Raw genomic sequence first — 22,809 nt, 5'->3', positions numbered from 1 at the left:
CCTGCATTATTTCTTCCTCTCCTTTGTCTTCCTTTTTCTTTCCATTTTCAATGCCTACCCTTCATCTACCTCTAAAATTATCTGATTTTTATTGATAAGGCAGAAAGAGCTATGGCGGAAAGAGCCACTCCAACTCCTTCATTTTGGATGTGTGTTCTTTCTCACTCCATGTAAGAAAATTTGAAAGTGAAAGCACTCTTGAGGTTTTAATTTAGGATGAACCCTGAAACTTCTTGAAGTTTTGAAACCCAAGAGTCATCTATTTAAAATAAAATTTATATTTAAATATGGTTTAGGTTGGTATCAGCTTTTGTTATATGAATTTGACACATCTGAATGAGTGTCAAGTTACTTGTCCATTTTCAAGCTAAGTTGTTAGCATTATTAATACCTACTTACATCATTAACAGGCTCTGATAGATCCTGAAAGAAGTTACCAAAATCTTGGCAACAGTTCAAGTTACCACTCGAAGAACATGAAATATTGATCCATTTACTTCTTGGTGGATAGATGTTATTTGGAGGATCCATTTTTTTTCCCATCACTAGAATGCCAAAGTCTCTGACAACTTTTCTCAATTATTACTATGTACCTTCTAATTTCACTTGCTAAAGTTACAATTTAAACATTTAAAAGAGAGAATGTTATGTTAGTAAATGTCCACTCATAGGGGTTTTTTAAACAAGAGGGTAGATTAATCATTGCCAATAGCAGATGGCCATAGGCTTGATATTCAATAGCCAGCAATTACAACTAGAGTGTGGTGTGATCATATTCCCTCAAGGGTCATTAAGTCATTAAGTCATCTTAACCTAGTAATCTCTGCTCAGATGAGAATGACAGGTTTAATTTTCTTTTTCTAGGTTTAATAATTGTTTCTTAGGGAAGAAATACTTTGGTTGTTGCTTTTTCCTTAGAAGGGAAATTGTACATATACGTACACACACACATATATATGTGTGTATGTATGTATATATATACATACATACACACACACACATTTATATCATGGATTATTTTGGAGTCAAGGTACCCAATAAATTTGAGAGTGTACATAATAAATTTATATTTAAAAATGAGTCAATTCCTTTAAATTAACACCCATGCTGATGTGATCACAGCATGGTATAAATTATCATAGCTAGATAGAACAAGATAGAAATGTATGAGGGATACATTACCCCAAATGAGTGGAAACCAAAGAAACAGGAGACTGGGAAAAATCTGGTGTTGTTAGTTTACCACTGACATAACATTGATACAATCAAGGAGTCAAAGATAGTTGAATCTGCAGGCAGGAAGGCAGCTGATAGTGCCCTTAAGTCTAATAAGAGCACCAGCCTGTCCCCTGCTCTTGAACTTCTTGGAAGTAGCAGATAAAAACAGTGATGGCCAGAACTTCTGGGCTGTTGTCTGTACAGCTGAACCCATTATTTGTTGTTATAGAACTATTTGTCCTGGAATGAGAATGAAAAAATTAGGTGAGAATTCTTCATAGTAGAAGAGTAGGACTATAGAGGTCTGGTGTTCATGAGCAGATTTGTAGGTCTTTTCATACCCCTATGTTGAGTATGTTTCTGGAGGAATATGTTTAGGCTATGTTATGAACTTTCAAAGATCTTAAACTCAAAGAACACCAAGGAGTTTCCCTATTCTGTTTAACATAGTTTTGCCAAATGTTATGAGAATCTTATTTCAGAGACTATTGAATATTAACGAAATATTCTATGTTAGAATCAGCATCCTTTGGCATACATGTCAAATATTTCACTGAGACCAGTTGTTGGAGCGTAAAAGCTGCCATGTCTTTTTGGGTGAATTTGTGAATTTACTCATAAAAACTGGTAGTACTCCACATATCTTTCTCCTGTTCCATTAATTTATTTTTAGAAAAATCCAAATGTACTCCAGCCATGGAGAAACGTAAGAAATTCATTGTTGGCCAGCAGTTCTGCTCTAAAGACCTTATGTTCTTTCTTTTTCTCTCCCTCTCTCCTTTATCTTTTCCCCTGTCTTATGATAACTTTTTTCTTCTTTCTCTCATGCCTAAGCTAATTGTACACATAAACAGTGCTCTTCTCAGCATTGAAAGTTTGAAAAAGGTTATTTCTCCCTTGACTAATGTTTTGTGAGTACTTGATAGTGCTGTCTAAATGGACTTTTAAAAACTAATAATCTTATTGTTTTTTTCATCCTGGGATCAATCCTCAAGTATAGTGTTGGAATGATCATAATTATCTCACTTTCTAAATTCACATAACATCTTTAATAAATGCTGCCATTTCAGATAAGATAAATTTCATAACTTCATAGCTTTCATAACTTGGTAAATTCTGTTTTACTGGGCATAAGTCTTCAGAGGACTTCATTGCATAATTCTCATGATACTTCTCCATGGCTCATATTGTTTTATATCAGAATGGAGAATGTGAAAGATGTAGAAAACAAAAATTTTGACATCTTTTTCCAATTGTTTCTTTCCTAATTCATTTTTAGAAAATCTAAATATACACTATCCATGAAGAAATATAAGAATTTTTGTGTTGGCAGCCATTATTAGCACATTGGCACTTCAGAGCCAGCTGCTCAGAAGCTGCCAACATATTATTTGAAGTTTCTGTGGGTGAGAAACAGCTGGGATTTGAAACTACACAGATTTCAGATTTTATATTTCAGTTGAGCCCTTTTTGAATGACTTGAAGAGTTAAGTGCCCTGTATTCTGCAGACTTTGTTTCAGAGAGAGAGAGAGAGAGAGAGAGAGAGAGAGACAGAGTGTGTGCGTGCGTGCGTGCGTGCGTGTGTGTGTGTAAAATTATTAGAGCTTTTTTCAAAATAAATTTTATTTCAGAACAGTTTTGGATGGCCCTCTTTTAATTCTCTTTGAGCAACTAGGGATCACATATGTATTTGAAAATTATTCCATTCTTTTAATGATGAGTGGCTAAAAAAGAAAATATGAAATAGTAAATAAGTATTCATTTTCTTTAATAGTGGACATTCTTCAAATGAGGGGTGTTTGATCATAATAATTTCATTTTGGAGTCAGTTTGCCTGCATATCTCTTGTGAAGCAGTGCAAATAGTCTTTATTTCTATTTTCTTATAAGGAAACAGCATTAGAGAAGGACATAGATATGTCAGAATTGAGTCTTAAACCACGTTTTCTTATTTCAAATTTCTTTTTCTTTTTAATTTACCATACAATCATTTTACTTCATTTCCATGAAATAACATTGATAGAATCAACTTGTGAGAGATGGGAAAAAGTTAAGTTTCCACAATAGCTAGTAATTGATGAAGTCATTGAGAATAAGTCAGATAATAACCAGCGGACTGCAGGTGAACTCAACCAATCAAAAGACAGGCAATGGCCTTCAGAAAGTCACAAAATTTTTGATAAGAAGCTCCAGGCCTGAAATTGGCCTGAGCCAGCCAGGAAAAATAACCTAGAATAACTGGGAGAAAACTTTCCTTCATTGCACTTGCGTGATGAACCTCATGCATATAAGCAGACATACCCTGCATAAAATTATCCCTCTATTTTCTGATCATGGGACCTATGTTAAACCATGTTTGGGAGAGGGAGTCACACTAAGGGGATTTACATAATGGGCATGGAGAGAAGATGGTGACCTAATGGAGAATGGACCAATCCATCTCCTGGTGGGAGGATATGTCTTGAACTATAGCTCATGTCACTTTTACATTCAGTGCTCTTCCTCCCCAGGGCAGGGGGTGGGGGGAGGGTGTTAGGGGGTGGGGGGTATTGAGGCCACTTTTGGCAGAAGGCGTTCAATTCCTCTCAGCTCTGCTGCAATAAATTTTCCTTGATACCTTACTAGTGTCAAGGGTGTCTCTAACAACGTGACATCAAAATCAACTGACGTCAGCCACTAGACAATGGAAGTAATTTAGTTACATATTGGTTTCATCAATTAATTAATATAGTCTTTCATCCAGCAACTATTAAGTGCCTACCGTTCTACTCTGCAAGAGTTCAGGTACACCTAATTTTTCCAATCATAAACCTTACAGTTTTGTAGGGGGATAAGATACAATCTATAGATACCTGTAATACTTAATATTACATATTAGGTGCTTTGGATATTTACAAAACAGAATGCTGTATAAGATTCAAGGGGAGAGATCATGGGATTTGTTTCAAAGTTGTAAAGGACCTCATAGTTCATCTGCTTTAGCCTGAATAAAAATCTGCCGTACAACATTGTTAACAAGTGATCAGCCAGCCTTTTCTTGAAGACTACTGAGACAAAACTTCTACCCCTTCTCAAAACTACTCATTCCCTTTCTTCATAGGATTATAGATAGAGAGTTGAAATGAACCTGTAGGGGATATTTAATCCAATATGAGGAAGGAAACTGAGTCTCAGAGAGTTTAAGTGACTTGCCTTAAGTCATACTAATAATAAATAGCACAATATAATTGTAACCTAGGTTCTGTGATTACAAATCTAGTGTGCTTTATTTGTCAGATTTTCCTTGTCTCTCTGCAGCTTCTATACTATACATTGCTTCTATTTCTGTGCTTTGAGGTCAAACAAAATAGTTCCAGTATTTCTTTTACAAATACTTTAAATATTTTAAGCTCTTCAAAAACTTACGGACAACTGTCATTTCCCTGTTCTTTTATCTAATCTTCCCATAACACTCTACTGAATGTAATGCCAAAAACTGACTACACTGCTTTAGAGATGGTCTGACAATGGCAAAATAGAAGAGAACTATTACATTCCTCATTGGAGAAATAGTGCCTCTCTTAATGCAGTGTTGTTTTTTGTTGGGGAATAGGGGAGGAAGCTGCTGTGTCATTAAGTGATGTGGAAGATGGGGAAAGGCAGATGGTTGAGTGATATAAAAGGAATTTTAGAGGAGATGGCATTCACATTCAACTTTGAAGGGTCGGTGGAAATTCACTAGATGAAGAGGGGTCAGAGGATCATTTCCTATGTAGGGATGAGCATGAATTAAAGGCAAGGAGGCAGAAAAGAGTGGGATTCTTAGGCAGATCCTTGTTCATTTTCATCTGGATTATAAGATTGTAGAAGAAATTAGTTTGAAATCAGGCTGGAAATATAGGGCAACACTGGCTTTGAGTTTATTTATTTTTAGTTTTCAACATTTACTTCCATAAATTTTAAATTTTTCTCTGTCCTTCCCCAAGACAGACTGCAGTCTGATATAGACTTTACATATACATTCCTGTTAAACACATTTTCACATTAGTCATGTTGTATAGAAGAATTATAATGAATGGGAAAAACCATAAAAAGGAAAAAAAAAGCAAATACCAAACAAAGCAAAAAGAAAGAAAATAGTCTGCTTCCCTCTGCATTAAGACTCCATGGTTTTTTCTCTGGATGTAGATGGCGTTTTGCATCATGAGTCCTTTGGAATTCTTTTCGGTCCTTGCATTGCTGAAAAGGATTAAGTCTATCAAAATCAGTCATTGAAGTCTGTGACTGTTACTGTGTATAAAGTTCTCCTGGTTCTGTTCACTTCACTCAGCATCAACTCATATAAGACCTTATAGGTTTTTCTGAAATCTGCCTGTTCATCATTTCTTATAGCAAAATAGTATTTCATTACATTCATATACTACAGCTTGTTTAGCCATTTCCCAACTTACGGGTATCCCCTCAATTTCTAAGTCTTTGCCACTACAAAAAAAGATGCTATAAATGTTTTTGTACATGTGGATCCTTTTCCCCTTTGTATGATCTCTTTGGGATACCGGCATTGAAATGGTATTGCTAGGTCAGAGGGTATCTCACATTTTTATAGCCCTTTGGGCATAGTTCCAGATTCCTCTCCAAAATGGTTAGATCAGTTCCCAACTCCACCAACAATGCATTAGTCTCCCAATTTTCCCACATATCCAGCATTTATCGTTTTTCTGTTTTGTCATGTTAGCCAATCTGATAAGTGTAGAGAGGTCTCTTATCCAGTTGGTGATATGTGTCTTAAGTCTGATAAGGAATCAGTAAAGATGCAAATTTTGGAATAAACTTTAATAAAGATGACTATTGTAGTTGTAAGTAAATAGAAACATGTAGAGGGCTAAGGACCTTAAGCATCTGGGGAGAGGTATTAGCAAAGAAACTAATGGAAGATTGATAGAAAAGTAGAAGAACTAGAAAAGTGTGATGCTTCCCAAGCCAAGGGTGGAGAGAGTTGCCTGCTGGAGGAGGTAGTTAATACTTCTGTAGAGATGGCAGAGAGATGAGGACTAGAAAAAATTTTGTATTTGATAAGGAAGGTTTTGTTGATCTTTGAGAAATTAGCTTAGTTAAAAGTAATCAGAATGGAAACTGGATTATAAGGAGTTGAGGAGAAGGTGAGTAGTGAACAACTTGGGACAGTAATTCACTCTCTCTTGGTGGAACTGTGAACTGATCCAACCATTTTGGAGAGCGGTTTGGAATTATGTCCAAAGAGTTATTAAACTGCCTGTACCCTTTGGCTTAGCAATACCACTACTAGGTTTGTTTCCCAAGATAGGGAAAAAAAGGAAAAGAACCTATATGTTCTAAAATATTTATAGCAGCTCTCTTTGTGGTAGCAAGGGACTGGAAATTGTGGGGATGCCTGCCAGTTGGGGAATGGCTGAACAAGTTGTGGTATGTGATTGTGATAGAATAGTACTATGGTATAAAAAATTGTGCATTCGATGATTTTAGAAAGACATGGATAGATTTGCATGAAATAATGAAGTGAAATGAGCAGAACCAGGAGAAGGTATACAATTAACTACAATATTGTGCTAAGAATGCCTTTGAGCAACTAAGTTATTTTGACTATTGTAAGTACTCAAATTAACTACAAAGTATGTATGAAGAGAAGATTCTATCTGCATCCAGAGAAAGAACTTATAAACAGGAGTATGTATATAATGACGTGTATGTGTATATGTATGTGTGTCTGTGTGTCTAGTATCTATATAAGTATGTATAGAATAGTATGTGTGTTTATGCATACACGCACATATATTTGTATGTATTGGTAACCATCTCTAAGGCCCAGAGGGAAGGGAAGAAAAAAGGGGGGAAAAGTTACACAATAACATATATTTAAAAAGAATAGAAGTCATATATAGTAGATCTGCAGTTTCGTGTACAATCATCTTTTTATCTGTTCTGCTATTTAATGGAAATGCTTTTTTATTTCTTAATTTTAGAATAAAATAAATAAATTTTAAAGTAGAAGCTCCCCTTACAGACTAAAATTTCTAAAGTTTAGCTATGAAAAAAAGAGATAAGATACTAGATGAGTCAGTGTCAAAGGAAAACTTTTTGGGACATGTGAGACTTAATATATATTGGACAACTGTAAGGAGACAGTGAAACAGGAAAACTTAAAGATACTTACAATAGTGTTTTTACAGTTTATAATAGATTTTATTTATTGGCATCTACATAAGCACATTAGAAAACATTTATGAACAGTTAAAGACCAGAAGGAGGCTGGAGCCAATGGAGCAAGTAAACCCTGTTACTTAGATAGTATGAATTCAATATTCTTAGTGTTCTTGATTCTCCAAATTCCTACCCTGAATCTTGACGGGAAACTTTTTTTTTGTATTCTGGACTGTTTTATTGACCAGCAATACCATTACCCATGTTATAGCTTTCCATTGATGATTCTCAGGTTGAGCTTTGGTTCATGACTACATGAAAATATGTCTTACACTTTTCTACTCTTAAAGCTTCTCATCCAGCTTAATATGTTTGGAATATTTTGTCTTTCTCTGCCTATTGAAATCCATTATAAAGATAAGGAAAAAATGTGGTCACTGACCTCAGCGAATTCACATTGTAATAGGGAAGACATCATGTAAAAAATGTATACATACAGGATATATCTCAAAGCCTAGTTCAAATTCTGCTTCTACCATATTATCATCCCCTTCTTCCCCAGCAAATTATACATAGAACTTACTTTCTTTAAGACATAGCTCTCAAATGCCACCTTCTACATGAAGTCTTTCCTGATGTTCCCAGCTGCACATGCTCTTCTTCCGTAAGTACTTTTAACCACCTTGTATTTAATTTGTCTTAATTCTGCATATGCTTAACATGCATATGTGTGTGTGTGTGTATATATATATATATATATATATATATATATATATATATATATATATATATATATAGTTTTCCTTAAAAGATCTTTGAGAATACGAATTTTTTCTTTTTGTGTGTGTGTTTGTCCGCTCTCTATTATGAACCCACATCCAAGGATATATCATCCAGAGCTACAGTAGTCTTGATCCAATCACATCATCCCCAACTCTCCTACAGTGGTTAAAAAAACAAAGCCTGAGCATATTAGTTCAAGAAGTCATAAATTAAAACTTCCCAAATCTGTTAGAACCAGAGGGGAAAGTGAAGTCAGAATGAATCAACTGATTACCCCTCGAAAGAATTCCCCAAAGTAAAAGTGCCAAGATTGTCATAGTCAAAATCCAGAGCTCCCACATCAAAAAAAATTACAGCAAACATCCAAAAAGAACCACTTCATGTACTAAGGAGTCACAGTCAGAATTATACAAGACTTGGCAGTTCCACCTGTAAATGAAGTAAAATCCTGAAATATATTCCAGAATGCAAATAAATTTATTACCTCTATTACGTTAAAATCCTATTATTTCCCTCTACATTTATACTCAGATTTTCAGAGTATGAATGTCATCAAACAGGCAGGCATTTAATAAGACTTAGACACTGTGCTTAACTGTAGGAATGCAAGGCAAAAGCACATACAGTGCCTCCTCAGGTGGGACTTAGATTCTGGAGAAAACCAAACATAAAATCTGTTTGATTTTCAGAGACTTTTTTAAGGTAGCCCTTCCTGTTTTTCCAGTCTTCTTATACTTTACTCACTGCTACAAACTCCTCAAGACAATAATACTGACTTCCTTCCTTCTCATAAAATAATCCATCTCCCAACTTGAGGCACTTTCATTGGATTGCAATAATCTGCTTTTCCAGTAGCTCCCTATTCTAGGATCACTGTATTCCCTCCATGTACTCTGTGATTCAGTGACCCTTGTCTCCATGCTCTTCTCCTAGACACTACTTCTTTTGACTCTACATTTTCTCTGGCTGTTATCTTACTTGGAATTCTCTCCCTCCTCATCTCTGCCTCCTTGCTTCCTTGGCCTTCTTCAAGATAAAATCACATTTTCATCAAGAAGTTCCTTCCCTCTGTTGATTATCTCCACTTTACCTTATAATTTACTTAAGGGCAGGAACTCTGCCTTTCTATCTCCAGTGCTTTGCACAGTTTTTGGCACATAGTAATTAAGTGCTTAATAAATGCTTATTGATGGACTAGGATTGTGTCCCAGTGCTCAATGTTGTGAAGCCTAAATATTTTTACAAAAGAAATTTTACCTGTTTGATTTACAAAGAAAGTTTTACCTGTTTGATCTGTCATGATAACCAAAGATATTCAGCCATTGTCAGTTTTGATCTGTAACCTTTAAAAATGTGTCCCTTGGAAAGTAGAATAAAGGTTCTATCCTTTAGCTTTGTAAAGTTGCCTTGCTTTTTAAAAACCCTGTTAAGGAGATCTCAATCATTTCATTGAAATGGATCTATACCTTGTAAAGCTAGAGATCTTTAGGCTACTGTAAGCTGTATCCCTTTATATGTAAAGTGAGGGCCTTGTTTTATTTCCTGAAAAGGAGCTCTTTACCTTTGAGGGGATAATATATTTATCTTGGAGTAATGAGAGATAGCACAGTGTACTGAATAGGGCACTGGGCCTGGATTCAAGTCCTTCCTCCCATACTTCTTAGCTAGGTAGGTCAATGAGGGTGTTAGACTAACTCAGTGACCTCTAAGGTCCCTTACGTCTCCAAGTCTAAAATCCTTTGAACTACAACAAATGAAATTATTTCTTTGTTTGCCTAAAGATCCCAGAATGGTGCCTTGCTAATAAGAGTAGTCATTTAATAAATTTCTTTTATTTGATTTATGATGAAAGACAGAAGGGTAGTCATTACTATTTCAGTACTGCCTTATAGCCTTAAAATGTTTAACTTACAGAGTAGTTTCTGTTTGGGTTATAGACAATTTTCCCTAATAATCTTATCTATAACTTCAATATTCCTGAAAAAAATCTATCCCTTGCCAATTAAAACTAAATTTGCAAAAGAAATTGTTGGGCTTGAGACCAGTTGTGAGGTTTTGGTTGTGGGTATATTAACTGTATTGTCCTCTCATGGATTTGTGTTTTGATTTTCTCACCAAGATATTTCTCAGTGGTCATTGCTTTTCTTTGATGCTTCTTGCTCATGTTGTTTGCCTTTTTTCTGTCTTTTCAATTTGTTCTCTGCTTCTGGGACCCAAGGGCATTGTCTCAGATTTTTTGTTCTGGGGGCTTACGGTTCTGGTTACTGGTTTTCTATGATGGGACCTCAGGTGCTGGCAACTGGATTTTGTAGTGGTCTGTCAGTTTGCTTGGTGCTGGGCTGGAGCTGCTGGTGTGTGCCTAGTATAGGCAAGCCTGCTCCTACACCCAGGGACTCAGGAACTCCCGTTGATCCACTGAGGTGAGGCTTGCTCCTGGCTTGCTGGGACACCTCCCCTCCTGTATTGGTTCTCTTAAGCCAAAGGAAGAGGGAGCTTTCCTGTTAATCCTCTAGTCTCCTGAGTTAAAAGACTGCTGTATCTCCTCTTTCTGTTGGTTTCACTATTCTAGAATTTTTCCTGGGTCAACATTCTCTAGGTTTTTCAAAGTCTATAAGGGAGGGTAAGACACTTGACTTCCTGCTTACTCCACCATCTTGGCTCCCAGAAGTTTAAATAGGTGACTTTGAAACATTCAGTCTATGGGCTGAAAGCCCCAGGAACAGTTGTTAGTGCTGCCGCAGGCCCTGTTTAGGACTGTGCTTCTCTCTCATCCAGTTTTGATAGGACACCATCCACCCCACCCTCCATCCCCCACTCTCCTCCACTGAGAGGTCTAGGAATTGCCACTGCTGCCAGTGATTCAGTCCACTGGGGTCTGCTCCAAGCTTTGCTGTGGTCAGATCTGCATTGGTGCAGCCTGTGTGCTGGACTGTACTCCTCTCCCAGCTCAGTGCAACAGACCCTTCCTGTCAACCTTCCAGGTTGTCTTAGGCTGGAAATCTGCCATATTCTGTCTCCTTGTGGATTCCACTGCTCTAGATTTTGCTCACTTTCCTGGGGTATTTGAAGAGGTCTGGGGGAGAGCTCAGGTGAGTGCCTGCTGTCACTCTGCCATCTTGGCTCCACCCCCCAGTACCTTGCAAAGAAATTCTAATGTCAATTTTGAAAGTAGACCATAGGCTTATATATCTGATTAGCATGATTTCTGGTGTTAAATTAGAATGAGATACATAGTTCAAGACTGTACTGAGCTTTGACTTGCTAACTGGCTATTACTGTGTTGCATTAATAATTTATAATTAATGATTTGCCTCCCTTCTCTAGCCCTGATAATGTCTTCAGTTTGTCAAAGGTACCAATTCTAAGTAAACTTGCATGAATCATGCAATATCAGGGTATCAGCAAACAAGAAATTTGTTAAGTGTTTACTCTGTGTCAGGCATTGTGAGAAGCACTCCTAGGATACAAAGAAAGGTAAAAAGCATGTTCCCTGCCCTCAAGTATTGAACATAGTGAAAACTATGTTGAGAGATGATGTAAAGAGAGAAGTGACAACACTTGGCATCCCTGAAGAGTAGAGGATGATACTGTAGGTTTCAGGTTGGGTGCCTGGAAGGATGGTGATGCCCCCAATAGTAATAGCACAGTTGATAAATAAAGTCAGTTTTGGGCAGAAGGATGAGTTCCACTTTAAATATGTTGAGTTTGTGATGCCTGTGGAACATTTAAGTTCAAGGTATCCAAGATGTAATTGATGATGAGAGACTAGAATTTTGGGAAGAGTTTAGGGCTGGATAAATAGATCCAAGAATCATCTCATGGAATTCACCCTAAGGAAAACAATTTGGAATTTTTGAGAAGTCTCTGAAGAAAAGAGGACAGAGGACATAACCTGGATTAAGGTGATGTAGGGTCAAAAAATAATGATTAAAGCAAGCTCTTCTTTTTCTCTCTTAATTTTGTGTAAAGAAAAAAGACATTGAACAAAGCTAGTAATTTGAATTCAAGATTTACATTAATGTAGCCATTTCTTTATGCCCTAGTTACATCATAATATCCCCATATTTAACTTTTTTCCCCTAAAGTAGCATTTGTTTTCCTCAGAGAAATATCCAGTATGGAAAAAAGAGAGATATATTATGAAGAAAATTAAGTTTACAGAAGAACAAAACATACTGAAACCCTACAACATCTGTGATTCAGTTATCTTGTCAGTTGGGGGAAAGTCCTAGTCACTATGTTCACCTGACATATTTTGTTATTATACAGGATTTATTTTTCTCAGTGATACTGTTTTTGAAAGCATAAAACACTCAGTAGTAAATATTTTAGTCTCTCAAGATGTGCAAACAGTTGTATGAGAAATTTTTTAAAATTTAGCTCCAACTTTCACTTTGTGTTCTAAATAATAGAACAGTGCTTGACTGGCTTATTTATCCTTCAGTACTTTTTTGGGAAGAACTAAATGAGTGGTTCATCAGTGATAGCTTAAAATGGCCATTGTTCTTTTCATCTGTTGAGTGTTTTCTTTTGTCTGATGTTTGGGTTTTGCCTGCATTACTCCAAACAACACCTTCAAAGAGCTTTTTGGTTGTTCTTGCTGAATTGTATCACTTTAGTGAAATAACATGCACTGAGCTGGAGAGAAATTTATAGACTTGAGTGAAGTTGTGCTTTGAATGAGGTTGAATTATTTTTTATTACTGCCCAATTTTCAGTCAATAAAAAACTCATGGTTATTAAGTTAATTACATTTTCATGGGAAATTCATTGCTATAGTGCACTGAATCCATTTGCTGATCTACCATTTGATATTGTGGTCATCTTTAAATTAGTTATTTGTGTAGCTATCAATTTATCAGATAGTGAATTGTGCAGTAGAATAGCAAATAGCAAACCAACAAGACCTGTACAGGGCCTAATAGGATATAATACATCTTTGCCACTGTCATTGTGCATGTTTAATGTTTTTTTTATGGTCTGTAATTAATTTAAAAGGAATATTTTTTTTCCAGTCTTACAGTGTTGAAAACAAAATGATTGCTAGTACCTTATTGGCACTGTTTGATTTGAAGCCTCGCTTTTTTCAGTCCTTCAAAGGTCCATGGTTCTACTAGGAAGGGCCCTCCCTTCAGATTGCAGTTTGTAATACCTCACAAATCCATTCTCAACAGAGATGTCAAGTTGATATTCCTATGTAAAGACTCACTGTATTACTTTCCACTATATTAAAATTTTCTGCTTTTCTGAATATATCTTTGAGTTCATTATATTTTAGAAAATAAATGTTTATAAAATTCCATGGGCATTAGAATGAAAATTAAATTTCATACTACTTTTATTTATTCCTCTTTACATAACTATCAAACTGCTTTTTACAACGTTCTGTTTATGTTTTATGTTCTTGTTTATTTTTCTTTTTGATTCATCACATTGTTAGGTTTGTTGAAGTATCTTATTGTTTTGCTATTCAGTTAATATTGCTTTTAAAATAGAGTTTTTGTACCTTTGGTATTATATAATATAGACATAATATTATTCTATTTTTTTAATTGTATCTTCAACATAATTCCCATGTTTCTTAATAATTTCTAATTTAAATTAACCCCTTATCAAGACTGCAATCCCTGCTTTTCTGGAGTCAACTGAAATATAAGAAATTTTATTCCAGCCCCTCATTTTAGATATCTCTATCTTAGAAGGTTTTCCTTTATTCAGTTTTGTTTTTAAATCCATTCTTACATTTATTATTACATCTTTTACACTGTATACTAAGCATAGAGAACTTTTGTGTTCAATGCTGTCATTGTCAAATTTATTTTTCTTCTACCATAAGCTATCATAGTATTTTTTATCAATAAAGAACACAACTTACCGTACTTTTACTCTAGTACTAATCCAGTTCCATTCTTTTTTTTCCCCATATGAATTTTTCATTTTTCAACATTCACTTCCACACAATTTTGAATTTCAGATTTTCTCCCCTTATATGCCCTACCCCCACCACAGGACAGCACATATTCTGATTGCCCTTTCCTCTAATCTGCCCTCCCTTTATCATACCCCCCCCCCCATCCTCTTCCCTTTTATTTTCCTGTAGAATAAGATAGATTCCTATATCCCATTGCCTATATATCTTATTTCCTAGTTGCATGTAAGAGCAACCTCTAAACATTCATTTTCAAAGCTTTGAGTTCTACATTCTTTCCCCCGCTTCCCACTCACCCTCATTGAGAAGGCAAGCAATTAGACTAAGGTTATCCATGTGTGGTCTTGCAAAACACCTCCATAACACTGATGTTGTGAAAGACTAACTATATTTCCTATTGTCCTGTCCCGCTCTCCATTTATTTAGTTCCTGCTTCTATTTTGCCATCGTGGCTCTTCCCCCCCCCCCCCCTTCTAGTACCATTCTTTTCGCACATAGACAGACCCATCCATACTCACATTTCTAACACTGAACAGCATTACTAAGTTTGTATTCTTACTTCTTATGTTGTTTTTTCAACTTCCACATATGACCTATAGAAGTCTTACAGTGACATTTTCCTTGTCCTTTTTCTCCTCTCCTCCCTTACTTTTCATGTTGTTTCCATTATCAATATATTCTTCACTTTTTCTTAAGTTTTCAAATGTTTTTTATTTGTTCCACCTCTTTGGTGACATTTGTGTTCTTTAGGTATTCACCAAAACAATTACAGAATTGTAGAGTTGGAAAGAATCTCAACAGTCACCTGATTCTAAAAAGAATTCTGCTACATAGTTGCTTATTATTCCTCTTCTGAGAGGCAGTTTTCTCTGGAAATTAAAAAAAATTTTTTTGGTTTCACATATAAATTGCTTTATTTGTTGGCAGACTTCTACAGCTTCTCTCTCTGCCATCTTTCTGAAAACCAACCCCTGTATTTTTACTATATTCAATTCAGATTAAATGCAGTCTGACATAAAAGATTAAATATTTAGGGGTTACAGTTTTGTGAATTACTGCCATAGTAGGTTATCTAGCATACCTTTGAAAAAATTCAAATGACATGTAAGTTTTAACTCCTGATAATGCCAGAAATCTTACAGTTTTCCTTCTAAAAATAACATAGTTGTTCAGATATGAAATGTGGTATATATTATCTGATATAATCAATCTTAGATAAATAAACTCTCATAAATCATTTAGATTTTGATTGTCTTAAGAATAAGCAAGGCTTTTTCTTTAATATGTATTAATTAATCTGTTAAACATATAATCTAGGTGTTATGAACCTAGTATTTAAAAACTTGACATAAGAAAAATAAGGGTCAAATGGAATATTTTTTAATACACTTAGTGCAATGTCTGGCACACAGTTGGTGCTTAATAAATACTGGTTTCCTTTCTTCTTATGATTACAGTTTTCTTCCTTTTCTTTCAGAAACAAGATTTTTTTCTGTTTGTGAAACCTGAATTTATAATTAATGTGTTTCCCCCTCATCATCAAACAATAATGACAATCACTTCCTTTTCCTTTAGATTATAATACAAAGGGAAGGAAATAAACATCTACATAGCGTCTGCTCTGTGCCAGCTGCTGTGCCAAGTGTCTTACAGATATTATTTGGGATACTTCCTTAATGTTTTAAATTAATTTTTCTACTCTTACACCCAGACAGATATACTATGCAGGTTAATTCTAAGACAATATAGTACTGTTGTAGTTCTTTTTTGGATTACAACAATAATAATAGCCAGCATTTATATACATAGCATTTTAAGGCTTATAAAGAACTTTACAAATACTCTTGCATTTTTTCTTTACAACAGCCCTAGAAGTAGGTGCTATTATTATCTCCATTTTGTAGATAAGGAGACTGAGGTAGATTGAGATTAAGTCATCTGCGTAGCACCAGGCTAGTAAGCTTGCATTTTCTTGAGGTTAGATTTGAACTCAGGCCTTCCAGATTCAAGGTCCTGTTCTCTTCCCACTGTACACCTAACTGCTTCTAAAAATAAGAATAAAAATGCAGAATAAGAATTTACAAAACACTTTCCCCAAACAGTCCTGTCATAAAAGTAAATTTCAGAGATGTTAATGACTTAATAGAGCTGCATGTTTCCAGAGAAAATCCAAAACTCATTCCACTATGTTGTTTCCTTACCCATTTTTTTTCCTCTTTTTTTAATAGGAGTTACTAAGAGATCCTTTATATATTGGATTGAGGCAGAAAAGAGTGAGAGGACGTGATTATGATGACTTTTTGGATGAATTCATGGAGGCAGTTACTTCCAGGTACATATATAATTCATATTTTATATCTTTTCATCAATGTATACTAGGGAAAAGTATTTGAATGTGGAAAAAAAAAACAAAATAGAGAAAGTTTGTGAAATGTGAAAGTTAAAAAACATAAAAATTCCAATGGATTAAAGAGATAGAGTTAAAAGTAATTAAATCAGATTTGAGTAACCTCCACCTCCTTGAATTAATTACACATTACTCATGATATACAAATTGGATCACATATTAAGCACTCATCCTCACAACTGATTTCTTTGACTATTAAAGATAATATGATGTTTGCCTCAAAAAAGGGAACATCATGTTATCTCTACTTTCTTTCCCCAAACTTCCTTGTTCTTTCAAGGTTCTCTGATACTATTCTATATCTCTGATAGATTATAAATGGGTTTTAGAACCTGATGGGTGTGAAATGGTAGGGCTATGGTAAATATGACTGTGTCTAGAAGTTTGATTGGCTAATACTTATTGAGTTACCTACCAGTAGCACTGAACAGGACTGAATTCAGTTACCTCTCTCTTTGTAGCACCAGGGAATAGTGACAGAGGAAGGAATGGATCCTGCACATCATTTTAAGGGTATAACCCATGAACCGTAAAGCACTAAGCCTTCTACATTGAGCCCCTAACAGTTGATGCACTATGCTGGAAAAAAGATTCAGCTAGTTGAATTTGCTTTGGTGACTCAGCCAGACTAGGAGGATTTTAGGAGGACATTACTGGGTAGACCTTAAGCTTTTGTATTCTAGAAGTTGGATTCAGAGGCAGAGATTGCTTTCTTGCCATGAGGTTAGTGGAAGGGTAGTTTCCAAAGTTTGGAGAGGAAAGTACAAATATCTTGTGAAAGACCAAGCAGGGCAGATGGTGTTGGAAAAGGATTTGACTAAGCCCCAACCTATGTACTCTATAATTAATAACTAATTAAATAGATTCTAAAGACTGAGACCTGACAGCCCTTGCCAGCCAAAACCATGGTAAGAAAACCAATTTATTTTCCGGGGGAAGCTATAGGTGGCACACTGGATAGAGTAGAGTACATTGAGTTGGAAGACCTGAATTCAAATTCTACCTCACTAACTAATAGTGAGCAAATAATTTTGTACCTCTGATCCTCAGTTTAATCATCCATACAATTAGGAAATTAGCCTCGATGATCTACAAAGTTTCTTCCATTTCTAAATGTACTAAAAAACACACGAATTAGTGTTAACTATGTGTTAAAAATTGATTTCATGAGTGCTGATTGGATTTAGGATAAAGATAATATTTAATAGTCAGGGTCTAATTAGAAAAGTTCCTGAAGGAAGTGGATTTTGAGCTTATTTTTAAGATTCGAGGTCGATCTAGAATGCTAAAAGATGATGCAGTATAACCTGGAAAACTAGTGATATAGTATTAAATATCATATTACACTTGAACTACTTACTGGGTTTGTGACCCTGTTTCCTTTCAGGGCTTGGCTCAAACTATAGTCATCCTTAACTGAAATCTTCCATCAATGGATTAGTTCACTGGATTCACCAGTCTGCTATTTTATACATAGGTCAAATGACCAATCTTCTCAGCCAATAACTCTGCTTTCTTTTTTAACCCAATCAGAGAGACTCACAACTTATAAACACACCTTGTTTACACATTTAAAACTTCATCACATTCATTAGTTTATTAGTTGGAGTAGAGGAAGAACACCACTCTTATACCTGTAAAATGTAGAGATCCGATTTGATGACTTCTGGGATTCTTTCCAGCTCTCATATGTCATCCTATGAATTTTTTTTAATACAATGGAGTACATTGAAACTATGATCTTTAAATTTTTAGACCTAACTTCTCTTCTCTTAGAGTACTGTAAAAGTAAATATAGGTTGTGAGTCTGAAATGATGTGCAAATGATGGACAGTGAGTAAAAAGGATTCCTATATTTGTAAGGGAGATCCACCTCAAAGTTCTAATTCAAACTGAAGATGCCTTAAATTGTTTGAATTGTTCAGTTCAGGAGTCCGTATTTTAAAAGTTGCATCACTTTAGGGGGGGAGCTCAGAAACAATTGAATTACTATTAAAGTGAATAATGTGAATTCACTAATGTGAATAAATAGTTAAAGTTTTCTGAGGTTAGTAGAAACACAGCTAAAAAGTTAGATTTATTCTTTCTAAGGGAGGACCCAGAAAAAATGATCTAGAATTCCTGTGTCCAACTTAAGGACCACTTGTAGTCAGAACTATAAGAGTTAAACCTTTGTTACATGGGATGGTATGTTGAAGAGGTTCTGCTCTGTTATAAGCAAGTGTCCTTACTTAATGGTGCTAGAGACAAGGAAATTTGTGACATCCACTAAAGACAATGGTTTTATTGTACCTTCTTCGGTGAAACAATGTTAACAAAAATATGGAAGAATTGGAGAATCTAGCAAAGGGCAACAATAAAATTTTTCAAGGGTACCTATTGAATTCAATAATGAAAATTAGGTTATTGAAACTTAAGCAAACAACACATGAAAGAAACATATGTTTCTTTCTTCAGTTTGTTATGTAAACAAATTGTGATAGATGAATGTAATGGAATGCTACTGCATTGTAAGAAATGAAGAATACAGTAAAGACAGAGAAGCATGAAATGGTTTATATAAACTAATGCAAATTGATATACTCAGAAAACAGTAAATTGAGTGACTGCAACATGGTCAATACAATGACTGCAACGAATGGAAAGAATGGTAGCAACATAATAAAACAGTCAGAACTAAACTGCAAAGTTGAAAAGAACAAGCATGGCCCTGATGGAGAGACCAGGGAAACCCCTTCCCTCTCCTATTTGAAGAAGGAAGGACCGTTTATGTGAAAGCCTGCATCTGATAGCAGGTTATTTTAATATGTGGGCTAGTCTTATAGAACATTTTTCCCCTTTTTCTTTTATTCTTTGTTAAGGACTTCCTTTCTGGGAGGGGATAGGAGGAAGAACAGAGTGGGAAATGTAACTGATGCAAAGACAAAAGAGAACAAAAATTTGTTTTAAAAAGAAGAGCATCCATTTTAAATGCTTATGGTCACACAGCAGATTAATAGCAAAATAAGAAATAGAATCTTTTTAGTTCAGTACCTTTTCTTTTTAAAAATTACGTTTTATTTTGAATTTAGCAATTATAAGTAAATGTAAACTTAAAAAGAACAAGAAATATATGAGAAACTGAACTTTTGTGAGTTTTTTTTTTGAAAAAATATGTATGTTTACTTACATAAATATGCACATAAGACTGTGTTCTTTCTGTATTTATTTTCTTCTGTGTATTCCACTGTGCTCTGCTGTCTTGTTATCTGTGATACTAAGGATGTTAATTTAGGTTGTAATTAGCATATGGAAAAAGTACCCTTCAACTCCCCTAAAAAATTTTATTATGATATTTAACTGTGTTTGGAGTAATATATTTAAGAGAAATTCTAAAGCCATATCATGTGTTACAAAGCATGATTATGGTCTTTTGATGTGGCACTTTTCTCAACGAATGAGTCCTGAACTAGTGCTATGGCAGGGGTGCCACAAGCAGCACAGCCTCTTCAGATGAGCTGTGAAGTTTTTTTGTGATCACGTATCAAATTTTAAAGGGATAATAAATAACCCTCCTGAGTTTGCAGTCAGCTAAATTAAATTCTCTATTGCTCACCTATATTCGTTCCATCCTTTAACAATGTTGACTAGGAATATAAATTTATAATTTAGGTAGATCCCATTTGGGATTATTATTAAGGACTTGGGTGGGTGTCTCTGACCTCCATGGCCACCTCCCAGGAAAAGGCTAACCTCTGTCTCATCATCTTTTCATTACTCAGCTCTGCAGCTGAGAATTTCATTGCTGTAATTTGCTTTGCCACATTCTCGCAAGCATTACAGTTGCTCTAGTCATTGTTTTGGTTACTGTTCCTTGGGGAGACAAGCCAGTGACTCTAATCTAATCCAGTCCTAAAGTGGGGAGTAGGGAAGCAATTGTGGTGAACATGTATGTACCCAGAGAGAAGAAACTGAGCAAACTTAACTATTTTACTGCTTGGATATAATCCCTTGGTGTAGATGGGCAGAAGAATGGTGTGGTGAATAAGGCATCTTGCCTCAGATAGAGCACTGGACCTGAATTCAAGAAGATATAAGTTCAGACGCTGACTAACCCTGTGATCCCAAGCACTTCATATCCTTGTGCCTCAGCTCCCTCATTTGTAACATTAGGGGTGGGAGGGTTGGACTGTATAACTTATAATGTTCTTTCTAGATCTGTATCTGTGTTCCTAAGGAAAGAGTAGATTGTAGAGCTGGCAGTTTTCAGGTTAAATTGCAGAAGTCAGTGGTGTTCTACAATACATTCACTTCCAGTTTTCTGATTCTGCTTATCCTTCATGATATCCTAATATCCCATATCTCTGGAGCTACTTGAAGAAGATTTATGCAGTATGCCCTCCCTCACTCCCCCATCCCTTGCTCAAATATTTTTAAAGGTTTATTAGCATTCAGCATACCTTTATTAAGTTCCAGCATTTTACAAAGTACTGGGTTAAGCACAGGGTACACAAACATAAATATAAAATAAAGTTTTTTCAAGGAGTTTAAGATTTCATAGGAGATAAATAGATAAAGGATATAAATTGCTTTGACATAATGAAGAACGTAGTAACCTGCAGTGAAAAGATTCAGATAACTTTGAACTGAAAATTAACAATTTAGAGTCACTAGTAGGATTGAGGAAGGCTTTATGGAGTATATCATACTTGGCTTCACTCTTTAAGAAAGAGAAAGATTTGAATAGTCAGTGTAAGAGAACCTATTCTGTGTAAGAGGGTATGATGTGAGCAAAGACACCTAGGTAAGAGAGGGCAAAACAAGAACAGAAAATATTTTTTAAAAAGAGTCTACTAATAAATAAGACAACATGAAGAACCCAAAAATCATTTATAGTTGAATTTGCATTGTATTTTGTGAGTTTTCCCAAAGAGTTCTCCCTGCCTGTTTTGACTTAAGCTTACATAATGGGATTCCCTTTAAGATGTTGTCATTAAAGATTAGTGTGTTTTATTGGGTTCCTACTAGTATTGTTATATTTTATGTTTAATAATGAATGAAAACTGGATTTCAGTTTGCATTTTCTGAACACATACCAACTGATGCAGGGCAACCCAAAATATTCTTTTGGCAGGGGAAACTAATTTGGAATTTCAGAGTAGTAATTTTTGTCCTTAACTGTACCTTCTTAGTATTTCTAAACTTCTTTTTTATGGGTAAAATGTATAGAAGGTAGATATTTGCTATATATAAAACACTTATGGTTGCTCAAATAGGCTATTTTAGTCTTTGTTCTTAACTTTTTCCAATGATCATTTTTTGTTTACTTTATATTTTCATGTAGAATTGGCCTAAATGTAAGAATTATGCCCTTATATGCTACCACCTGGTATTTCTTCCTGTAGTTTCAAAATAATGAGCATTATTTGAGGAGAAAAAAATACCAAATGGAACAAATGCCTCTCATTGAAGAAAAGTGGTAAACATGTTGTTAAAAGACATGACTCAGATCAGTATACTGACTCATACATTTTTCCATTTTCTAATCCAAGGAAAATATCAGGTTACAATTTAACTTTAACACTAAGATTTTCCTAAATGACAACTTTTTATTTCTGCTTTTGTCTTTCTTTCATTTCCATTTTCATTACATAGACTGATTGAACATGTAGTTGAAGGAAGAATTGCTGACGCTAACAGGGACAGGTTGGTGGATGTTCAATTGAATTATTTAAAGATACTTTCCTTCAGCGAATAAGATACCTGCTTCTTCATTCTAAACAGTTGATATATTTCAGGAAATGGCTACAGATAGAGCATTTATCATATATCAGTCATTGTACTAAACTCTGAAGGTACAAATACAAGCAAGTAAGATAATCCTTGCCATCAAGGAACTTTACTTCTAATGGGGAAAAGCAACCATAAAGGGATCCTGGAAAGTAAAGAATGGGAGTATGGCAAGGAGACCAAAAGGAGGTTTTTATGGCTCAGTGTTGAGGACAGCAGTTAAACAAAGGGAACAGAAAGTAAATCCAATGAATGAACTTAGACTTCGGTTTACCTTAGATAGTCCTAGACTGGAAGTCAGGAGAAGATGTGGATTCTAGTCTTATTTCAATATTATTGATTCACTGTATAAACTTGGATAAATCACTTGCCTTCACACATTCTCAGCATCACCATCTATAAAAGATAATTAGATGGCAGATTTAGGTCATCTAGTCTGACCCCTACACAAAGGTGACAGATGCCTTAGATAGAGATAAAGTGACTTTAAAGAGGTAAAGGTGACAGGTAGAAAATAGCAATCGGGACATGACCCTAAATCCTCACA

The 22,809-nt window shown here is 35.2% G+C and overlaps 1 protein-coding gene across 1 annotated transcript in view; it reads left to right on the top strand.

The window, feature by feature from the left end:
• ME1 (malic enzyme 1) overlaps positions 1-22,809 on the top strand; it is a 262,710-nt gene that overhangs the window by 123,828 nt on the left and 116,073 nt on the right. The window contains 1 exon segment of the mRNA XM_072642703.1: positions 16,315-16,418. Within this exon segment, the coding sequence (XP_072498804.1) occupies positions 16,315-16,418 (104 nt within the window).

The sequence above is a fragment of the Notamacropus eugenii genome, chromosome 2 (genome assembly GCF_028372415.1).
Source record: "Notamacropus eugenii isolate mMacEug1 chromosome 2, mMacEug1.pri_v2, whole genome shotgun sequence".
Taxonomy (NCBI): Eukaryota; Metazoa; Chordata; class Mammalia; order Diprotodontia; family Macropodidae; genus Notamacropus; species Notamacropus eugenii.
The sequence above is the reverse complement of the archived record's forward strand: the minus strand, read 5'-3'. Positions and strand labels throughout refer to the sequence as shown.